General features: G+C 35.2%; 1 protein-coding gene across 1 annotated transcript; it reads right to left on the reverse strand.

The window, feature by feature from the left end:
• Positions 1-5,067: 5,067 nt before the first annotated feature.
• LOC142164127 (uncharacterized) lies at positions 5,068-6,245 on the reverse strand. Its single transcript, XM_075221310.1, has 3 exons — positions 5,860-6,245; positions 5,716-5,776; positions 5,068-5,526 (listed from the first exon to the last, which is right to left on the reverse strand). The coding sequence occupies exons 1-3, from the start codon at positions 6,243-6,245 to the stop codon at positions 5,068-5,070; spliced, it is 906 nt and encodes a 301-aa protein (XP_075077411.1).
• Between the last annotated feature and the right edge of the window lie 13,589 nt (positions 6,246-19,834).

Consider the following 19,834-nt stretch of genomic DNA (forward strand, 5'->3'; position numbering starts at 1 on the left):
AAAGGATCATAGAGAGAGAACCTAGTATTCCAATTAGCAAAGATGCAGTTGATGATCAATGTGATGATATAGATGTGCATGTAGAAGATCATTATGAAAGCGATTATAGAGATGCGCATCTAGAAGATGAAACTGATATTGGCATCGAAATTGGGAAAGGTTAGATACAGTTTTTGAATTTGTTATCATTGAAATTTATATTCAATAGCAAAATACATATAAACTTTTTTGTGATTACAAATGTGTGTAGAATCTTTTGATGGAGTGCAAGTTCAAGATGGAATGGAATGTCAAGACCAGGAAAATCCAAAAGAGACAAGTGTAACAGACATAATTTGTAAATCTGGAGTGCAATCTCAGGATTTAGAAAATCCATTGGGAACAAGTATAAGTGAGATTGTATGCAAATGTGTTGAAAAAAATATATGATATATCTGCACCTCTCTCACTTAAAGAGAAATTTGGAAATCAAAATAATGCCAATCAAGGTAAGATGGAATTTTTATGACATGTTGAATGTTAAAGTTTTAGTAAACTATTAGTAACAAGTATTAATTATAAATGTTACAGAATCTTTTGAAACTGCAAGGAAAAAAAATGGAGTGGACTATCAAGATGATGAAATTTCAAAAGAGAGAAGTGGAGGACAATCTCAAAACATAGAAAATACCCAAGGAACAAGCATAAGCGAGATTGTTTGCAAATCTATAGAAGGAACGTATGATATCTCTACACCCCTCTCTCTTACAGACAATATTGGAAGCCAAAAAAATGCTAGTCAAGATAATGATTTAACTGGCATGATCTTGACAGTTGCAAATGGTTAGACGGAGTTTTTTTTCATCTTATACATGTTTGTATTAATCAAATATTAGTAACAAGTACTAATTATGTTAGCTCATGTAAATATTTTGCAGAATCTTATGAACTTGCAATCGAAGAACATGGAGAACAGTTGCAAGATTAAGAAAATACAAACAATATGTCAGCACTATTGTCTGTTAAAGAAATACAAGAAGGCAGCGTGGCCAACACAAGTATTGATTGTGTCCTTAATATTGTATTCATAATTTAAATTGTCAGGACATTTCAAAAATTATGTCCTTAGTTTTTGTCTCTTCATTTGACAATTCATAGAATTGACGACTTGCAGCAAACTAATGTATATGTAGTGTTGCTTGCAGAGCAAAACAAAAATGAAGCCGTTAACCAATATACTAGGAAAAGGAAGAGAGATAGTATTGGTTTTGATGGTCCATCATTTGGTATTCTTACTCCTACTCCTCCGACTACACAAATGAGCATTGATGAGGGTTTGTCTATGGAGGTTGAAGAAAATGTTGAAGAAGAGCTTGGTCGAGGGAAAAGGAATAAGAAGCTTAGTTGGCAATTGAAATCTCCTTTTGAACAGAAAAGAAAAAGAGGAACATCGATGGCGCACAATGAAAATACTCCTAAGTATACATGCTGAATAAAATCAAAATATACTCGTACATGTATTTTTCATTATGCCAAAGATGATGAAAACTTATTGAAGAAATTCATTGGGTGGTTGGGCAAGAAGAAATGGAAAGGTCGCAAAAAAGTGTAAGTCCCTAAATGTATTCATTATTTCTTAATTGCTTACATTTGTATCTTGAACTTGTAATTTTAAATTCAGGACTAAGTGTATTGAGCTTCCAACTCTAACTTCATGACTAAATGTCATAAATTTTTGAGCTTGTAACTCTAAGTTAAGGATTAAGTGTCCTTAATTTTTGAGATTGTAAGTCTAAGTTTAGGACTAACTGTCCTTAACTTTTTAACTTGTAACTGTAAGTTAAGGACTACCTGTCCTTAATTTTTGAATTTGCAACTCTAACTTTAGGACCAAGTGTCCTTAATTTTTGAATTTCCACTCTAAGTTCAAGACCAATTGTCCTTAACTTATGAGCTTGTTACTCTAAGTTCAGGACTTTAATTTATGAGCTTGTAAGTCTAAGTTCAGGACCAAGTATCCTTAACTTTTGAACTTGTAACTGTAAGTTAAGGACTACCCGTCCTTAATTTTTGAATTTGCAACTCTAACTTCAGGACCAAGTGTCCTTAATTTTTGAACTTCCACTCTAAGTTCAGGACCAATTATCCTTAACTTATGAGCTTGTTACTCTAAGTTCATGACTAATTGTCCTTTAATTTATGAGCTAGTAAGTCTAAGTCCAGGACCAAGTGTCCTTAACTTTTGAACTTGTAATTGTAAGTTAAGAACTTCCTGTCCTTAACTTTTGAATTTGTAACTCTAACTTCAGGACCAAGTGTCCTTAATTTTTGAACTTTCACTCTAAGTTCAGGACCAATTGTCCTTAACTTATGCGCTTGTTACTCTAAGTTCATGACTAATTGTCCTTTAATTTATAAGCTAGTAAGTCTAAGTTCAGGACCAAGTGTCCTTAACTTTTGAACATATAACTGTAAGTTAAGGACATCATGTCCTTAAATTTTGAATTTACAACTCTAACTTCAGGACTAAGTGTTCTAAACTTATGACCTTGTTACTGTAAGTTCAGGACCAAGTGTCCTTAATTAGGAATTGAGAACTAACTTATAAACTTTCTAACTTTGATATTTTCAAAATTTTCTGGGGACAAACTGATATATATATATATGCTGAGGATAATGGTGTGAGAAAGAAGTCATTAAAATTGTACCATCAAAAAATCAGTAGAAAAATGTTCTTCCTTGAGCTTGCAGATAGTAGCTTTGTACTTGATGATAAGGTTTGATAATTCACAAGGCATTTATTTTCTTTCTTATTAATTTATTATTTTTTATTTATTTATGACTGATGGATTTGTTTTCTTTTTTTGCCTTTTTATGAAGCATATTGACATTGCCCTGTATTATTTGAGAAGAATGAATGCTACCACCATTGCGCCCATCCTTTTCATTGCACAACTACATATATACTTTTTGATAACTATATGCTAATTGTGTATAAGAATTTCAATGAAGATGCTTCAGATTTGTTTTGGTGTGATGATAATAAGTTGGTTCTCACACCATATGTGTGGGGTGACAATCGTAGATGTGAAATTTCTTGGACAGAGGTTGACAAAATCTTTTTTCCATGTCGGCTTCCTTCAGAAAATAATGATGTTGTGACACATTTTCTTTTGGAGGTATTGGACTTGAATGAGAGAAAGATTGATGTGTACGATTCCATATATAGTGAGCCATATGAGCAAGGAATGAAATACATTGAAATGTATGCACGCATGATCCCCCACTTGCTAAAGTTCTCACAGTTTGAGAAAAATCACAAGTCTTTTGGAAATGCATTCAACAAATTTGATATTCAGTGGCAAAGATCACCACACCAAATTGGATCGTACGTGTTGTCATTTGCTATATAATTTATATGTACTTTAGATTTATTTTATTAAATATATTATTTAATTGACTCCATATTTTTCTTAGGACTGATTGTGGTGCATTCCTAATCAAGTATGTAGAGTTGTTGATGATGGAAAAGGATGTGGAGAAATTCCAACCTGCGGATATATCAAACTTCAGAAAAGAACTTGTAGCAAATCTTTGGGCACATGGAGAGTGGAAAAGAAATTCTGGTTATGATACACCACCAAAAAATATCGGCGACGACTATGATAGTGAAAATGAAACTTCCTGCCCAAAGGAGCTGTAGTGTAGTTGTAAAGAAAGTCAGCTGTAGTGAAATTGGTATAAAATAGCTGTAAAGAATCCATATGAATTCTGAAATATCCTGTAAATTGTCACAAGACACTTTATTTTGTTTGCATAGCATAATTTTTTGGTCACAGCTATGCTAAATTACAGTTTCAGCAGTAATATGAAGGCATTGTGTTATTAATTTCTTTCTTTCTGTTAACTATTGATTTATCCATTTTTTCACAGTTTTAAAGGCCCAATCTTTGATTAAATTGTCTTGAAATTTTTAGAAATTCAAAGAAACACACATTGATTGTTGTAGAACTTCAGAATCTGTGAACTACATCCTTATTTGTTGAAGGATGAAAATAATATTCATGACATATTTTTTTAAATGTGCTAAACTTCTGGACTATAGATAATAAACTGAGATTTCCAGAAGTTAAGGACATTTTAGAAATTTATGTCCTATATATTAGATTCATACTTCAAATGTTCAGGACGTTTCAAAAAATTATGTCATGAAGTCTACTTGTACCAATCTCATTTTAAAAATAAGATGAAGCAAGCTGTGTTTAACAAGCTGCAGATGTCAATTTTATAACTACTAATTTGTCCATTTTAAATTGCTAATTTTTTATTAAATCTGTAGAGATATAGCAAAAGATACATTAATTGCTGTAGAACTTCAGGACATTATGTTCATAAACGTCCTGATTTGTTGAAGGATGAAAATAATATTCAGGACATATTTTTCTGAAATGTCCTGAACTTCTGGAAATCTAGATAATAATCTGAGATTTTCAGAAGTTAAGGACATTTTAGAAATTTATGTCCTTAATATTAGATTCATACTTGAAATTTTCAGGACTTGTAAAAGATTATGTCCTTAAGTTTTACTTGTACCAATCTCATTTTAAAAATAAAGATGTAGCAAGTTGCAGGCGTCAAATTATATAAAGAAAAGGACTTTCTTGTTTACTTACGGCAAGAATAAAATCCCATAAATAATAATTGGTCCGACAAGGGTAAATTGAACTCCCATAAAAAGAAAAAGAAACAAAGAGCAAGTAAGTGCAAAGAAACTTTGAAAATTCAGGACATCTTTATATAACCATCTCCTAATGTTTACTTGCTCAAATAAACAACAACAACAACAACCCAGTAAAATCCCACTAATGGGGTCTGGGGAGGGTAGTGTGTACGCAGACCTTACCCCTACCCCGAAGGAGTAGAGAGGCTGTTTCTGAAAGACCCTCGGCTCAAAAAAAAATTAAAAAGACAAAATGACAAAAAGACAAAAGGAAACAATATTAGTATCACAACAACAATCATAGGACAAATGAATCTAATTTATAGCAAAAACTTAAAAGAGTAGATAAACATAAGTGGATATATCTATTATTCTCTATGCTTCCTTGAAAATGGATGGATTGCCGGAGAATATATACAAGATGTTCTATTATGACCAATTCTTCTGCAACGACCACATTTGAATGTTATTTTTGATGATTCGGTAGCTGGAATATGCCTTTTCTTCTGCCTTCTACCAGGCGGGACTTTGAAATCTGGAGGTTTAATAATTTGTGACTTAACACTCTCTGGTATAATCCAAGAATCCGTATGTCCTACAGGATGTATTTGTCGTTCATATGTTTTCAACCAAGATTCCTTTAAGTACCAGTCCGAGCAGAAATTGGACTTCTTGATGTTTCTCTTCTCGATAGCTGCAATTGCTTGTATACATGGTAATTCATCAAATTGAAACTGAAAACAATCACATGTTCTTTTGTTTAAGTCCACCAAGAAAGTAATTCCTTCTTCCTCAGCTCTAGAACGCCATGAATCAACAGGGAAGACCTTCAAAGTTGAAAAACTATAAGTTAGTACATTATGTTAAATTATCATTAAAATAATAAGCTAAAGTAAGAACATAATACTTACACATTTAAAGTAAAAGCTAAATCTATCTTTTTCTTCAATTCCTCTTCTACTCAACAAGAAACGTCATAAAAAGTTCCTTCTGCTTCATTTCTTCTTTCATAAAACCAACGTTGTAGCTTCACTTGGATGAAATCCATCATTCTTAATATAGGCAACTCCCTTGCTTCTAATAGCACAGAATTCATTGACTCAACTATGTTTGTTGTGAGCATGTCATATCTTCGTCATGGACTACAAGAACGTGCCCACCTTTCCGGTGGTTCTTCCATCAAGTAGTCAAAAGTCTTCTTATCAACTTTTGCTATATCTAACATGTATAGATCAAATTCTTTGCGCCTGTATACTCTTGCAGCACTTTGGAAAAGTTTTATGACCTCACTTTTCACTTTCCTTCGCTTTAGGTTCTGCTCCAAATGATAGATACAAATCCCATGGTGGCTTTCAGGATATACCTTTGCAATGCCATGTGCAATAGATTGATGCCTGTCCGATAAAAAGATTAAATTGTCACGGCTCCCAATTGCATTGCGAAGCTCACTAAAGTACCACTCATAGGAATTGTTATTTTCAGATTCTGCAATCCCAAAGGCTAGTGGGAATATATGGTTATTTGCTTCCTTTAAAACTGAAATCATTAAAACACCACGATATTTTGACTTCAAAAAAGTTGCATCAACAACAATCACTGGTCTACAATGATTCCAACCAGCTATTGATGATCCATATGCATAAAACATATAAAGAAACCTAAAAATACAGTTTACCAGAAGGTTAAAAATACAGGACACCAAATCCTTAATATTTTCACTGCACATATCAAAGTTAAGGACACAATGTCCTTAACATTTTCAGTGCACACATCAAAGTTAAGGAGAACTTGTCCTTAACTTTTAGAATGCACACATCATAGTTAAGGACACCATGTCCTTAACTTTTACAATGCACACATCAAAGTTAAGGACAATATGTCCTTAACATTTTCACTGCACACATCAAAGTTAAGGACATCACGTCCTTAACATTTTCGCTGCACACATCAAAGTTAAGGACACTATCTCATTAACTTTTTCACTGCACACATCAAAGTTAAGGAAACCATGCCCTTAACATTTTTACTGCACACAATAAAGTTAAGGACACAACGTCCTTAACTTTTTCACTGCATACATCAAAGTTAAGGACACCATGTCCTTAACTTTTTCACTGCACACATCAAAGTTAAGGACACCATGTCCTTAATATTTTCATTACACACACAGCAAAGTTAAGGACACAATGTCCTTAACTTTTTCACTGCATACATCAAAGTTAAGGACACCGTGTCCTTAACTTTTACAATGCACACATCAAAGTTAAGGACACCATATCCTTAAGTTTTTCAATGCACATATCCAAGTTAAGGACACCATGTCCTTAACTTTTTCACTGCACACATCCAAGTTAAGGACACCATGTCCTTAACATTTTTACTGCACACATCAAAGTTAAGGACACCACGTCCTTAATAATTTCACTGCACACATCAAAGTTAAGGACACCATCTCGTTAAGTTTTTCACTGCACACATCAAAGTTAAGGACACCATGTCCTTAACATTTTCACTGCACACATTAAAGTTAAGGACACAATGTCCTTAACTTTTTCACTGCACACATCAAAGTTAAGGACACCATGTCCTTAACTTTTACAATGCACACATCAAAGTTAAGGACACCATGTCCTTAAGTTTTTCACTACACACATCCAAGTTAAGGACACCACGTCCTTAACAATTTCACTGCACATATCAAAGTTAAGGACACCATCTCGTTAAGTTTTTCACTGCACACATCAAAGTTAAGGACACCATGTCCTTAACATTTTCACTGCACACATCAAAGTTAAGGACACCATGTCCTTAACTTTTTCACTGCACACATCCAAGTTAAGGACACCATGTCCTTAACATTTTCACTGCACACATCAAAGTTAAGGACACCATGTCCTTAATATTTTTACTGCACACATCAAAGTTAAGGACACCACGTCCTTAACATTTTCACTGCACACATCAAAGTTAAGGACACCATCTCGTTAAGTGTTTCACTGCACACATCAAAGTTAAGAACACCATGTCCTTAATATTTTCACTACACACAGCAAAGTTAAGGACACAATGTCCTTAACCTTTTCACTGCACACATCAAAGTTAAGGACACCATGTCCTTAACTTTTTCACTGCACACATCAAAGTTAAGAACACCATCTCGTTAACTCTTTCACTGCACACATCAAAGTTAAGGACACCATGTCCTTAATATTTTCACTGCACACAGCAAAGTTAAGGACACAATGTCCTTAACTTTTTCACTGCACACATCAAAGTTAAGGACACCATGTCCTTAACTTTTACAATGCACACATCAAAGTTAAGGACACCATGTCCTTAAGTTTTTCACTACACACATCCAAGTTAAGGACACCATGTCCTTAATATTTTTACTGCACACATCAAAGTTAAGGACACCATGTCCTTAACATTTTCACTGCACACATCAAAGTTAAGGACACCATGTCCTTAATTTTTTCATTGTACACATCCAAGTTAAGGACACCATGTCCTTAGCTTTTTCACTAGACACATCAAAGTTAAGGACACCATGTCCTTAACATTTTCATTGCACACATCCAAGTTAAGTACACCATATCCTAAAGTTTATAAAACAGACTAATAAACTCTTTTTGATTGTTTACCTGTTGTTGTCGTCTATCTTTATGTTAGTTATGTTCCCGGATTTTTACTTTTCATCATATACAAGTATGAAGACTATAATTCATAATTCTCTTCAGGAGTTCCTCTTATTAAAGCTGAAGCACGTTGAATAGCACGCCACGCCTTGTGATAACCAATGTTTAGTCCATGCAATTTTTGCATTTCTGCCATGACAAAGGCCGGTGTAACTTCAAACCTTGGGTCTCGAAGATTGTCGATAATGTAACCACTAATCAACTTTGAAGTTGCATGCCTTTGATCAGCTTTCATAGTGTTAACTGAGCAGTCATGATTTTTCTCAATCTTTACTATCTTGAATAGTGTTGAATCTTTAATTCTGTAAGCATGCACACACCACCCACACCTATCATCATTGCATTTCAATGAATATCTTGTTGAGCTTGATCTAACAACCTTGAATTCAAAATGTCCTTTAATTACTATATTGGAAAAACAGTTAATTATACTCTTCTTTTTGTCAAATATTGATCCCACCTTTATTTCATCCAACGAAGCATTTTCTCTTAATATCGTAGTTGGGGATTCTTTTTGTTTCGAATTTGAGCTTTGTCTAGTTAGTTGAGTAAAGGTTTTTTCAGCAACTTCTTCTATTACCGGTGCACTCTCTAAGACTTGAATACCCAAAGCTTGTTCGTTGTCAATCTCTATAATGCTTTGTCCTTCTACTTGAATAGAATCAAATGTTTGAAGCACCTCTTCAGTTATTGGTTGAGCTTCAACCACATCTATTTCCATTATCTGTTGGCATTTGTCTTGATTGTCTTGCTGAGTTTTTGTATTGACATGTTCAAAGGTGCTTGTAGAATCAAAAACTCTTTCCGAAATATCAACAATGAAACGACAGCCCTTGAAGAGTGAATGACTTTTTAGTTACTCTATACATGTGTAAAGATCTAAATCTTTGGATACAAGCATTCCCTTGCTTGTTCCCAGATTGATATCAAACCATATCATTGCTTCAAACTTGTCTCTATCTAATTCAATAACTTCAAAGACCTAATTAATGAAATCTTCAAATCAAATTGCCTCAGGTACTAGAACAAGCTTTGTTTGATGATCAAGATACTTATAGTCTGCAGTCCATCTACCATTAAGAGCAACTATAATACATATTGTATCCATCCTGCAAGTCAAGAAAATGGGAAATTCAGGACATATTTATACAACAATCGTAAAGTTAAGGACAAGATGTCCTAAACTTTATCAATCCAAGTTGCAAAACACAGGACACTATGTCCTTAATATTTAGAACAACAGCCATGAAGTTAAGGATATCATGTCCTAATTTTATCAATACAAGTTGCAAATATAGGACACTATGTCTTTAATATTTACACAATAATCATGAAGTTAAGGACATCATGTCCTAAACTTTATTAGTATAGGTTGCAAAAACAGGACACTATGTCCTTAGTTTTTATACAGTAGTCATGAAGTTAAGGACATCATGTCCTAAACTTTATCAGTACAAGTTGCAAAAACAGGACACTATGTCCTTAACTTTGATGTGTGCAGTCAAAATGTTAAGGACATGGTGTCCTTAACTTGGATGTGTGCATTGTAAAAGTTAAGGACATGATGTCCTTAACTTCGATGTGTGCATTGTAAAAGTTAAGGACAAGTTGTCGTGAAAATGTTAAGTACATGGTGTCCTTCACTTTGATGTGTGCAGTGAAAATATTAAGGACATAGTGTCCTTAATATTTAGAACAACAGTCATGAAGTTAAGGACATCGTGTCCTTAACTTTATTAATACAATTTGCAAATACAGGACACTATGTCCTTAATATTTAGAACAACATTCATGAAGTTAAGGACATCATGTCCTTAACTTTATTAATACAAGTTTCAAAACACAGGACAATTTATCCTTAATATTTTTTAGAACAACAGCCATATTAAGGAAAACAAATCCTTAACATTATGTCCTTAATATTTACAGAACAATCACAGAGTTAAGTACGCGATGTCCTTAACATTATCAATACAGAAAAGAAAAAAAAATCAAATTCCTAGCATCTTATTCTTCAGTAACGAAATAAATATCCACACAAACACACAAAAGCATATAGAGATATCTGAAACTTTAGAACTTACTGTAATTTTATGGTGAATTTTGGACGAGAAAGTTGAATTCTGAACTTAGACAAAAGGTTTGAAATCGGAAGAGAAGCTTCTGCAATTTTGGACGATCACAATAATTCTCTGCACGTAAGTTTGCACGTAAGTTTGAGCTGCTGCTGATCGTGAATAAGTAGCGTATGTATCAGCGAAATCCTATATAGCAGAAGAGTATTTTCGTCAGGGCGGGTAAAAGTTTATTAAAGCAGTGGCTAAAGACTAAATACATTTAAAATAATGGCTTAAAAGTAAATTCATATGTTATTACTGGCTATCTGTGCACATCGCCCAACTTTTGACGCATTTTCAAAGCCCAATTGTCATGCCATGTCTGCTTTTGTCACGACCCAAACCGATGGGCCGCGACGGGCACCCGGTACCTTACTCAACTGAGTACCAATGTAACGTATCTTTCGTATCATACTATCATAGGTAATTGAGCCGGAGAGGCTGCGTGAGATAAGTAGAATAAAACATGAGGAAATACTCAATATAGTGTGACCTAACTTGATATACTGACTTATACATATGACGTATTGTCCTATAAGGCCATACTAGTATCCGTATACATGACATCTGTCTACAAGCCTCTAAGAGTACATAAATATCATAAAGGTCGGGACAGAACCCCGACATACCAAACAATACATATTCAAATCATACTGACCAAATAGACAACTCCGGAGCAAGTGGAGTGCACAAACACCTTCTGCTGAGCTGACAGCCTACTAGGAGAACTCTCAACCTGTCTATCGGGACCTGCGGGCATAAAACGCAGCGTCCCCAAGCAAAAGGGACGTCAATACAAATAAAGTACCGAGTATGTAAGGAATAAAAATCAGTAAATCATAGATATGAGAGAAATATGGAGTAAAAGACTTGACATATAAGTCTGAATAGATATGTGAATCATTTAATATTATAATGTCATACATTTGCATATAAATGTCATACCATGCATAGGTATATGCGTTCATAACATCATCAAGCCTGTGAAGGCATCCCATCATATCATCTCAGCCACTGTGGGCAAAATTATCAACGCATACCAACTGATCAGGTGGTGGTGCGTATATAACGCCTTAACCTTTTCCATATCCCATATACATATAATATACGCGTATATAACGCTTTCTGGTCATGGGTCAATGTACATGTATAAATGCATGAAATGCATAAGAAATACGTTAATAAGATTTCTCGAATATCATAAAATCAATATGTCTTTCGGACAAACTTTATCAAATACGTATTTTTCTTAGACCCATGAACAGAGGATATAATAACAATTCACATGGGGAATCAAGAATATAGATATCCCTAGTATTTATATGAATAGAGTCATTTATGAAAGTTGCGTATTTGCTCGTTTCGTTTGTATCATTTAGATCATGCCAAAAAGAAAGAAGGGATAGCCTTAACATACCATAACTCCGTTGAGTCCTTAATACCTTCCAAGAAATTTTTCAAACAACTCAATCCAATCTACCACATCATAAGGAGATTCAAAATTAGTGCTGAGTAAAGGCTAAGTCCTCAACTTAAACTAGTAGCTCGTTTACGTAAATTTGGGCAGCATCTCCCCTGTAACTAGGCCCTCCTCCTCCAATATCATATACCAACAACAACAAGAACATAATAATAACAACATGTAAGCATCATTTTTCAACCTTATCTCCATCACAATATACCACAAAACAGCCCACACACCATAATCACTTCATATATAAAACGACAATCAAAGTAGTATCAAACAACTTAAAAAAATGTAACGGCGAATGACCAGCCCACCATTCCATCATTATGTGATTTTTCTCCACACTATTTGTCCTCCAAAACTCCATTAAATAGTAGAAAAATATACAGCCCAAAGGCAACACGAAACATCCCACAAAACAGTCCACTACAAGTCAAATAACTCGAACTCACGGCTTCCGATCACTGTCCCGTGAGTTCTAACTATTAGGAAACGAATTTATGAACTTTTCTTGATATTTTAAAGCTTAAATACAGAAATTAGAAATTTTATTAACTATTAAATACATTCCAAAACTCAAACTACAAAGAAAAAGAGAGGCGATATAGTGATACTTACGTTGTAGGGATCGTTTTAAAGTTATCGCTTCTTGATTTCGTGTCCGAGATGATAGTCTTGTTTGAAGCACTATTAGAGAGATCAAGCACCGTTTTTATGGAGTTATATGGTCAGATTATATGTAAAAATGAATATATAGAGAGAGACGAGTTAACAAAATATATATCAACTTTTGAAAAGTCAAAAGGTGCTAGCTTGGCACCCTCTCATTCGCCCATCTTCCGATACTTATATCTTTTTATCCGGATATCGTATGAACGAACGGTTAAGAGAGTTGAAAACTATATTCCAAGACCTTCCATTTAGTATGTAATATGTCCCAAAAATACCTAATATATCACACGAAATACATTTCTCAAAAAGCACTGTTATAGTGCAAATCCTTAGTTGGTGTTTCCGCAACTTTAATATGATTTTTACCAAACTTTATATTTTCTATACAAACATCATATATAGATATATTATGACTTTAAAATTATTTAAATCATGATTAACAAGTCTCATATTCATTATACGTCACCTTGGGACGCACATGGTGTAACAATCTTTCCCCCTTAGAAACATTCGTCCTCGAATGTTAAACTCTCAGATATTTATAGAAATTTTTGGCAGAGTCTCCTCTGTAATGGTGCCACTTTCAACCTGTCAGACAGAAAACCCAACAATACAAAGCCACACAAGGCCACAATCAACAATAACACCAATGGTCTTACACGACCAATGACATTAACTAACATAAGAATCAAGTACCATATACGTACCTAAGGTTGTGATGTCTCAGTCCGATCCTCCTCCGGAAGCGGAAACAAGTGAGGATACCTAGACTTCATGTCTTCTTCAGCTTCCCAAGTCATCTCCTCCACATTATTATTAATCCAAAGTACTTTAATCGAAGCTACATCCTTAGTTCTTAATCTCCAAACTTGTCTATCTAGTATAGCAATGGGAGCTTCCTCATATAATAGTTGCTCTGTAACCTGAACATCATCAACTGGAATGACTTTAGAGGGATCTCCAATACACCTACGGAGCATAGATACAAGAAAAACTGGATGTACAGACTCTAATTTGGAAGGCAAGTCTAACGCATATGCTACTTAGCCTACTCTGTGTATAATCTTATAAGGTCCAATGTACCGAGGTCTAAGCTTTCCTTTCTTACCGAATCTCATAACGCCTTTCATCGGTGATACCTTTAGGAATACCTAGTCATCTACCTGAAACTCTAAGTCTCGTCGTCGATTATCTGTATAGGACTTCTGACGACTTTGAGCTGCTAATAGCCTTTCCAGTATAAGCTTAATTTTCTCAACTGCCTATTGTACCAACTCTGGTCCTACTAACTTAGTTTCCCCAACCTCGAACCATCCTATAGGAGACCTACACTTTCGTCCGTAAAGAGCTTCGTATGGAGCCATCTGAATCCTGGAATGATAATTATTATTATATGCGAACTCAATAAGTGGAAGATCGTTATCCCAGTTACCCCTGAAGTCCATCACACAAGCCCGTAGCATATCCTCCAGTGTATGAATAGTATGCTCAGCCTGACCGTCTGTTTGGGGATGAAATACTATACTAAGACTTACCTGAGTCCCCAATCCTTTTTGGAAGGACCTCCAGAAATTAACTGTAAACTGAGCACCTCTATCTGAAATAATAGATATAGGGACACCATGAAGTCTTACTATCTCCTTAATGTAAATCCTTGCATAATCCTCTGCTGAATACGTAGTCCTGACTGGTAGAAAATGGGCTGATTTTGTAAGTCTATCGACAATAACCCATATAGCATTGAACTTACGTTGGGTATGAGGTAAGCCTATGATGAAATCCATATTAATCATTTCCCATTTCCAAGTCGGAATCTCTATAGCCTGTAATAATCCACAGGGTTTATGATGCTCAATCTTAACCTGCTGACAATTTGGGTACTGAGCAACAAACTCTGTTATATCCTTTTTCATTTCGTCCCACCGATATATTCCCATGATATCATGATACATCTTCGTAGCTCCTGGATAAATAGAATAACGAGAATAGTGAGCTTCTCCCATAACCTGCTGGCACAACCCTGCCACATTAGAACACATAATCGACCTCGATATCTGAGGACTCCATCTCCTGTAATCTCCAATGGTGTCTTCTCCTTTTGAGGGGATGTATCTCTGTAATGAGCTAGCATATTATCCTCATACTGGCGTTCCTTCACTTCAGTTACTAAAGAGGATGTTGTCGTGTCCTGAATAGTAACTCTGGTATCACCTGAGTCCAGTAATTAAATTCTAAGACTAGCTAGCTGATGAATCTCATGGGCTATCCCACACTTCTCTGGCTGTAAATATGACATGCTACCCATAGATCTATGGTTGAGGACATCAGCTACTACATTCGCCTTTCCTGGATGGTATAAAATATCAACGCCATAGTCTTTCAGTAGGTCCAACCATCTCCTTTGGCGAAAATTAAATTCCTTTTGATTGAAGATATATTTAAAGCTCTTATGATCCGTATAGATATCAACATGAATGCCATACAAATAGTGCATCCATATATTTAGTGCATGAATCACCGCTAACTCTAAATCGTGGGTCGGATAATTCTTCCCGTGCTTTCTTAGTTGTCTTTAAACATAAGCGATTACTTTTCATGGTCGTTCTGACACTTGTTGCATGAATACATGGCTTATCTCATTGCCCACAAATACTGAAATTTCCTCTAACTCATATGATCTCAAATATAATCTTTTGATTGTTTTTTTCTTCACGTTCATTAGCCACGATAGGTGCCACTTTCTTATGGTACGCATACAATGTTGTTGTAACACTGTTGTTACAAGACCATTTCTTCCTCATGTCACTATGCTTAAGTTGAAGCCTTCTTCCTTATTCCCCCAGCTAGTCTTTCTTTGTAGTACTTAAGAGAGACCTTTTGACTTCTGTAAAGTTACGAGCTTATTACATCGTATACCCGAAAGAATTTTTTATATTCTTACTCGCCTATAATTATCCTTAATTACTTACCTCCATGCCCTTGTTCTCGTAAGGTTGATTCTTAACTAAAATTTTTGACTGCCTTCTCAGTGGCACCATTTTCTTTTATTTTCGTAACACTTATATGGTACCTTTAATAATCCCAACTCCTATCTGAATATTTCTCAAGGATTACGATGTCATCATATTTGCGAGACTGAATTCCCTGTGTTGGGTTTCACTATGTTTATCTTGCACAACCTGCTGATTTGTATGTATCCTCTTATTTAGCTATGGCTAGGCTCTTCCTGAATCAACTACTAATTACACATTAGTCCATTATCATATCTATATTCTGCGTAATCTCTCGTGGGTTATATCCTTTGTCTTAACCTACCCCGTACACTGGCTCCTTATGTATCAAATGTTCATTTGTACTTATTTATCAATAACATCTAGTGATGGAACCCTTTCTGCCTCTCCCCGTCGTCATGCTTACATAATGTTCTGGAGTCGTATCATATGTGTAGGATCTGAATAAATGCAATCTCATTCCTTTCACCTTTCTACCACATTCTTCCTTTACTATACCATAGTTACCATAACCACATAACTCCGACTTAATACCATATCACACCATCTTCCCCCCTTTAGGGGAGTACTAACATTTATTGCTATGAAGATTTACCTATAAATGTTTCACCTCTTTATATCTGGCGTCTTTTCACATCTTCAGGAACTCTTACTTGCCTTGCGGTAACCCTTCTGTACCAGGGATAATTTAATTTCTTACACACAAAGGTGACATCTAGTGTAACTAACACACTTAGTCTCTTAAGCTTAACTTTGCTCACAGCGCTTGTTTTAGGGAAACGTCTTCCTGAATGACCTTTAAAGGTTATTCTTCTATTGTCCATTCAATTATCGCCGGAACACGATCTCTGAAATTCTCACGATATCAACTATTATCAAATCCTTCGGTCCCGAATTCATGTTCAGTTTATCTTATTCACTAGCCCATACTAATTTCTATTACTCCAGGGGTCTAACCTTTCTTTCTGGTAATCACGTTTGAGTTACCAACTCATTTCTCAAAATGGGGACATGACTTTTTGGCTTATACTCTTTTATTGTCTCAAGGCATGTAACTTCTTGTCTTTTCCTTCACTTGACTATAGAATCTGTAGTCCTGTCATATTTTGATTTATCGTTATAATCCATTTATCACATCTTACTCATAATGGGTCATTTACTTTCTCCTTATTCTCATGCTAATATTTCTGTCTATCACCTTATTATGAAAACTTCTTCAAAATATTATTTCACTTTTAGCCCCCCTTGATTCAATTCACTGGCTCTTCGGGTCGCCTAACACTCTTTCTTTACTAGGGACGAGATCCATACAAAAGTAAATATTTATCCCTTCTAGGATTCCAATGCCAATCTTCTGAAATTTTTGAATATTTTAGTATTCATATCTGATTGTACTATTCTAGAGTGTACCATCTGGGTGTCTCACAAGGAGAACTATTACCACGTTTGCAATATCCCTCGGAAATGCGAGCTAATGATAACAATCTATCCATAATTTTGGGTTACTCTAACCCCAGCTGGATGTTGATATCCCATCCTTCTCTTAAATTATAAATTTTAGCTCCCACAGGGCATAACTGAAATGGGTGTTGTCAAGTGAATATATCTTTGTTATTGTTGAAAGTAACTCAAAATGCTTATATTTCTCTGCCTGAATTGTAAATACACATAATCTTCATTAACTGCGTACCTCGTGTCCTTCTTCACCTAACTTCTTTTACTTGTTAAAACTTGTATCTACCTTCCGATTCTCTAATTGCTTTTTACCATAGGGGTAGATAGATATTCATGCCTTAGGGATCCTTATCAAGAGGCTCACAATTCGTAATACACACATATCTACCGAAGGCCTTACATTTATTCATCATAAGCATGACGCAAAATCGAGTTCCTCTGACTCAACTCTTCCACAACCACATTCAATCTCTTACCAACTGTCTTTCTGGATGAAGATGTCATTATATAACGAATAAAATAGAATTTAGGAATTTGAATTTCTTACAGCTGAGCTCTACCACACGATCTAGAGTAAGAAGAAAGAGTGACAATCCTAAATGCCCTGTAGCCTCCTGCTTATAAGTGTGGTGTACAACACACCCATAAATAAGACTCTACTAGACACAGCTTGTAGACTCTCTGGGACAGAACTGCTCTGATACTACTTCTGTCACGACCCAAACCGATGGGCCGCGACGGGCACCCGGTACCTTACTTAACCGAGTACCAACGTAACGTATCTTTCGTATCATACTATCATAGGTAATTGAGTCAGAGAGGTTGTCGTGAGATAAGTAGAATAAAACATGAGGAAATACTCAATATAGGGTGACCTAACTTGATATACTAACTTATACATATGGCGTACTGGCCTATAAGGCCATACTAGTATCCGTATACATGACATCTGTCTACAAGCCTCTAAGAGTACATAAATATCATAAAGGTCGGGACAGAGCCCCGCCATACCAAACAATACATATTCAAATCATACTGACCAAATAGGCAACTCTGGAGCAAGTGGAGTGCACAAACACCTTCTGCTGAGCTGACAGCCTACTAGGAGAACTCTCAACCTGTCTATTGGGACCTGCGGGCATGAAACACAGCGTCCCCAGGCAAAAGGGCCGTCAATACAAATAAAGTACCGAGTATGTAAGGAGTAAAAATCAGTAAATCATAGACATGAGAGAAACATGGAGTAAAATACTCGACATATAAGTCTGAATAGATATGTGAATCATTTAATATTATAATGTCATACATGTGCATATAAATTTCATACCATGAATAGGTATATGCGTTCATAACATCATCAAGCCTGTGAGGGCATCCCATCATATCATCTCAGCCACTGTGGGCAAATCATCAACATATACCAGCTGATCAAGTGGTGGTGCATATATAACGCCTTAACCTTTTTCCATATCCCATATACATATAATATACGTGTATATAACGCCTTCTGGTCATGAGTCAATATACATGTATAAATGCATGAAATGCATAAGAAATACGTTAATAAGATTTCTCGAATATCATAAAATCAATATGTCTTTCGGACAAACTTTATCAAATACGTATTTTTCTGAGACCAATGAACAGATGATATAATAATAATTCACATGGAGAATCAAGAATATAGACATCCCTAGTATTTCTATGAATAGAGTCATTTATGAAAGTTGCGTATTTGCTCGTTTCGTTTGTATCATTTGGATCGTGCCAAAAAGAAAGAAGGGACAACCTTAACATATCTTAACTCTGTTGAGTCCTTAATACCTTCCAAGAAATTTTTCAAACAACTCAATCTAATCTACCACATCATAAGGAGATTCAAAATCAGTGCTGAGTAAAGGCTAAGTCCTCAACTTAAACTAGTAGCTCGATTACGTAAATTTGGGCAACATCTCCCCTGTAACTAGACCCCCCTCCTCCAATACCATATACCAACAACAACAAGAACATAATAATAACAATATGTAAGTAACATTTTCCAACCTTATCTCTATCACAATATACCACAAAATAGCCCACACACCATAATCACTTCATATATAAAACGACAACCAAAGTAGTGTCAAACAACTTAAAAAAATATAACGACGAATGACCAGCCCACCATTCCATCATTATGTGGTGTTTCTCCACACTATTTGTCCTCCAAAACTCCATTAAACATTAGAAAAATAGACAGCCCAAAGGCAACACGAAACATCCCACAAAACAGTCCACTACAAGTCAAATAACTCGAACTCACGGCTTCCGATCACCGTCCTGTGAGTTCTAACTATTAGAAAACGAATTTATGAACTTTTCTTGATATTTTAAAGCTTAAATACAGAAATTAAAAAATTTATTAACTATTAAATACATTCCAAAACTCAAACTACAAAGAAAAAGAGAGGCAATATAGTGATACTTACATCGTAGGGATCGTTTTAATGTTATCGCTTCTTGATTTCGTGTCCGAGATGATAGTCTTGTTTGAAGCACTATTAGAGAGCTCAAGCACTGTTTTTATGGAGTTCTCTGATTAGATGCTATGTAAAAATGAAGAGAGAGACGAGTTAACAAAATATATATTAACTTTTGAAAAGTCAAAAGGTGCTAGCTTGGCATCCTCTGATTCACCCATCTTCCGACACTAATATCTTTTTATCCGGATATCG

This window comes from Nicotiana tabacum, chromosome 9 (genome assembly GCF_000715075.1).
Source record: "Nicotiana tabacum cultivar K326 chromosome 9, ASM71507v2, whole genome shotgun sequence".
Classification (NCBI taxonomy): domain Eukaryota; kingdom Viridiplantae; phylum Streptophyta; class Magnoliopsida; order Solanales; family Solanaceae; genus Nicotiana; species Nicotiana tabacum.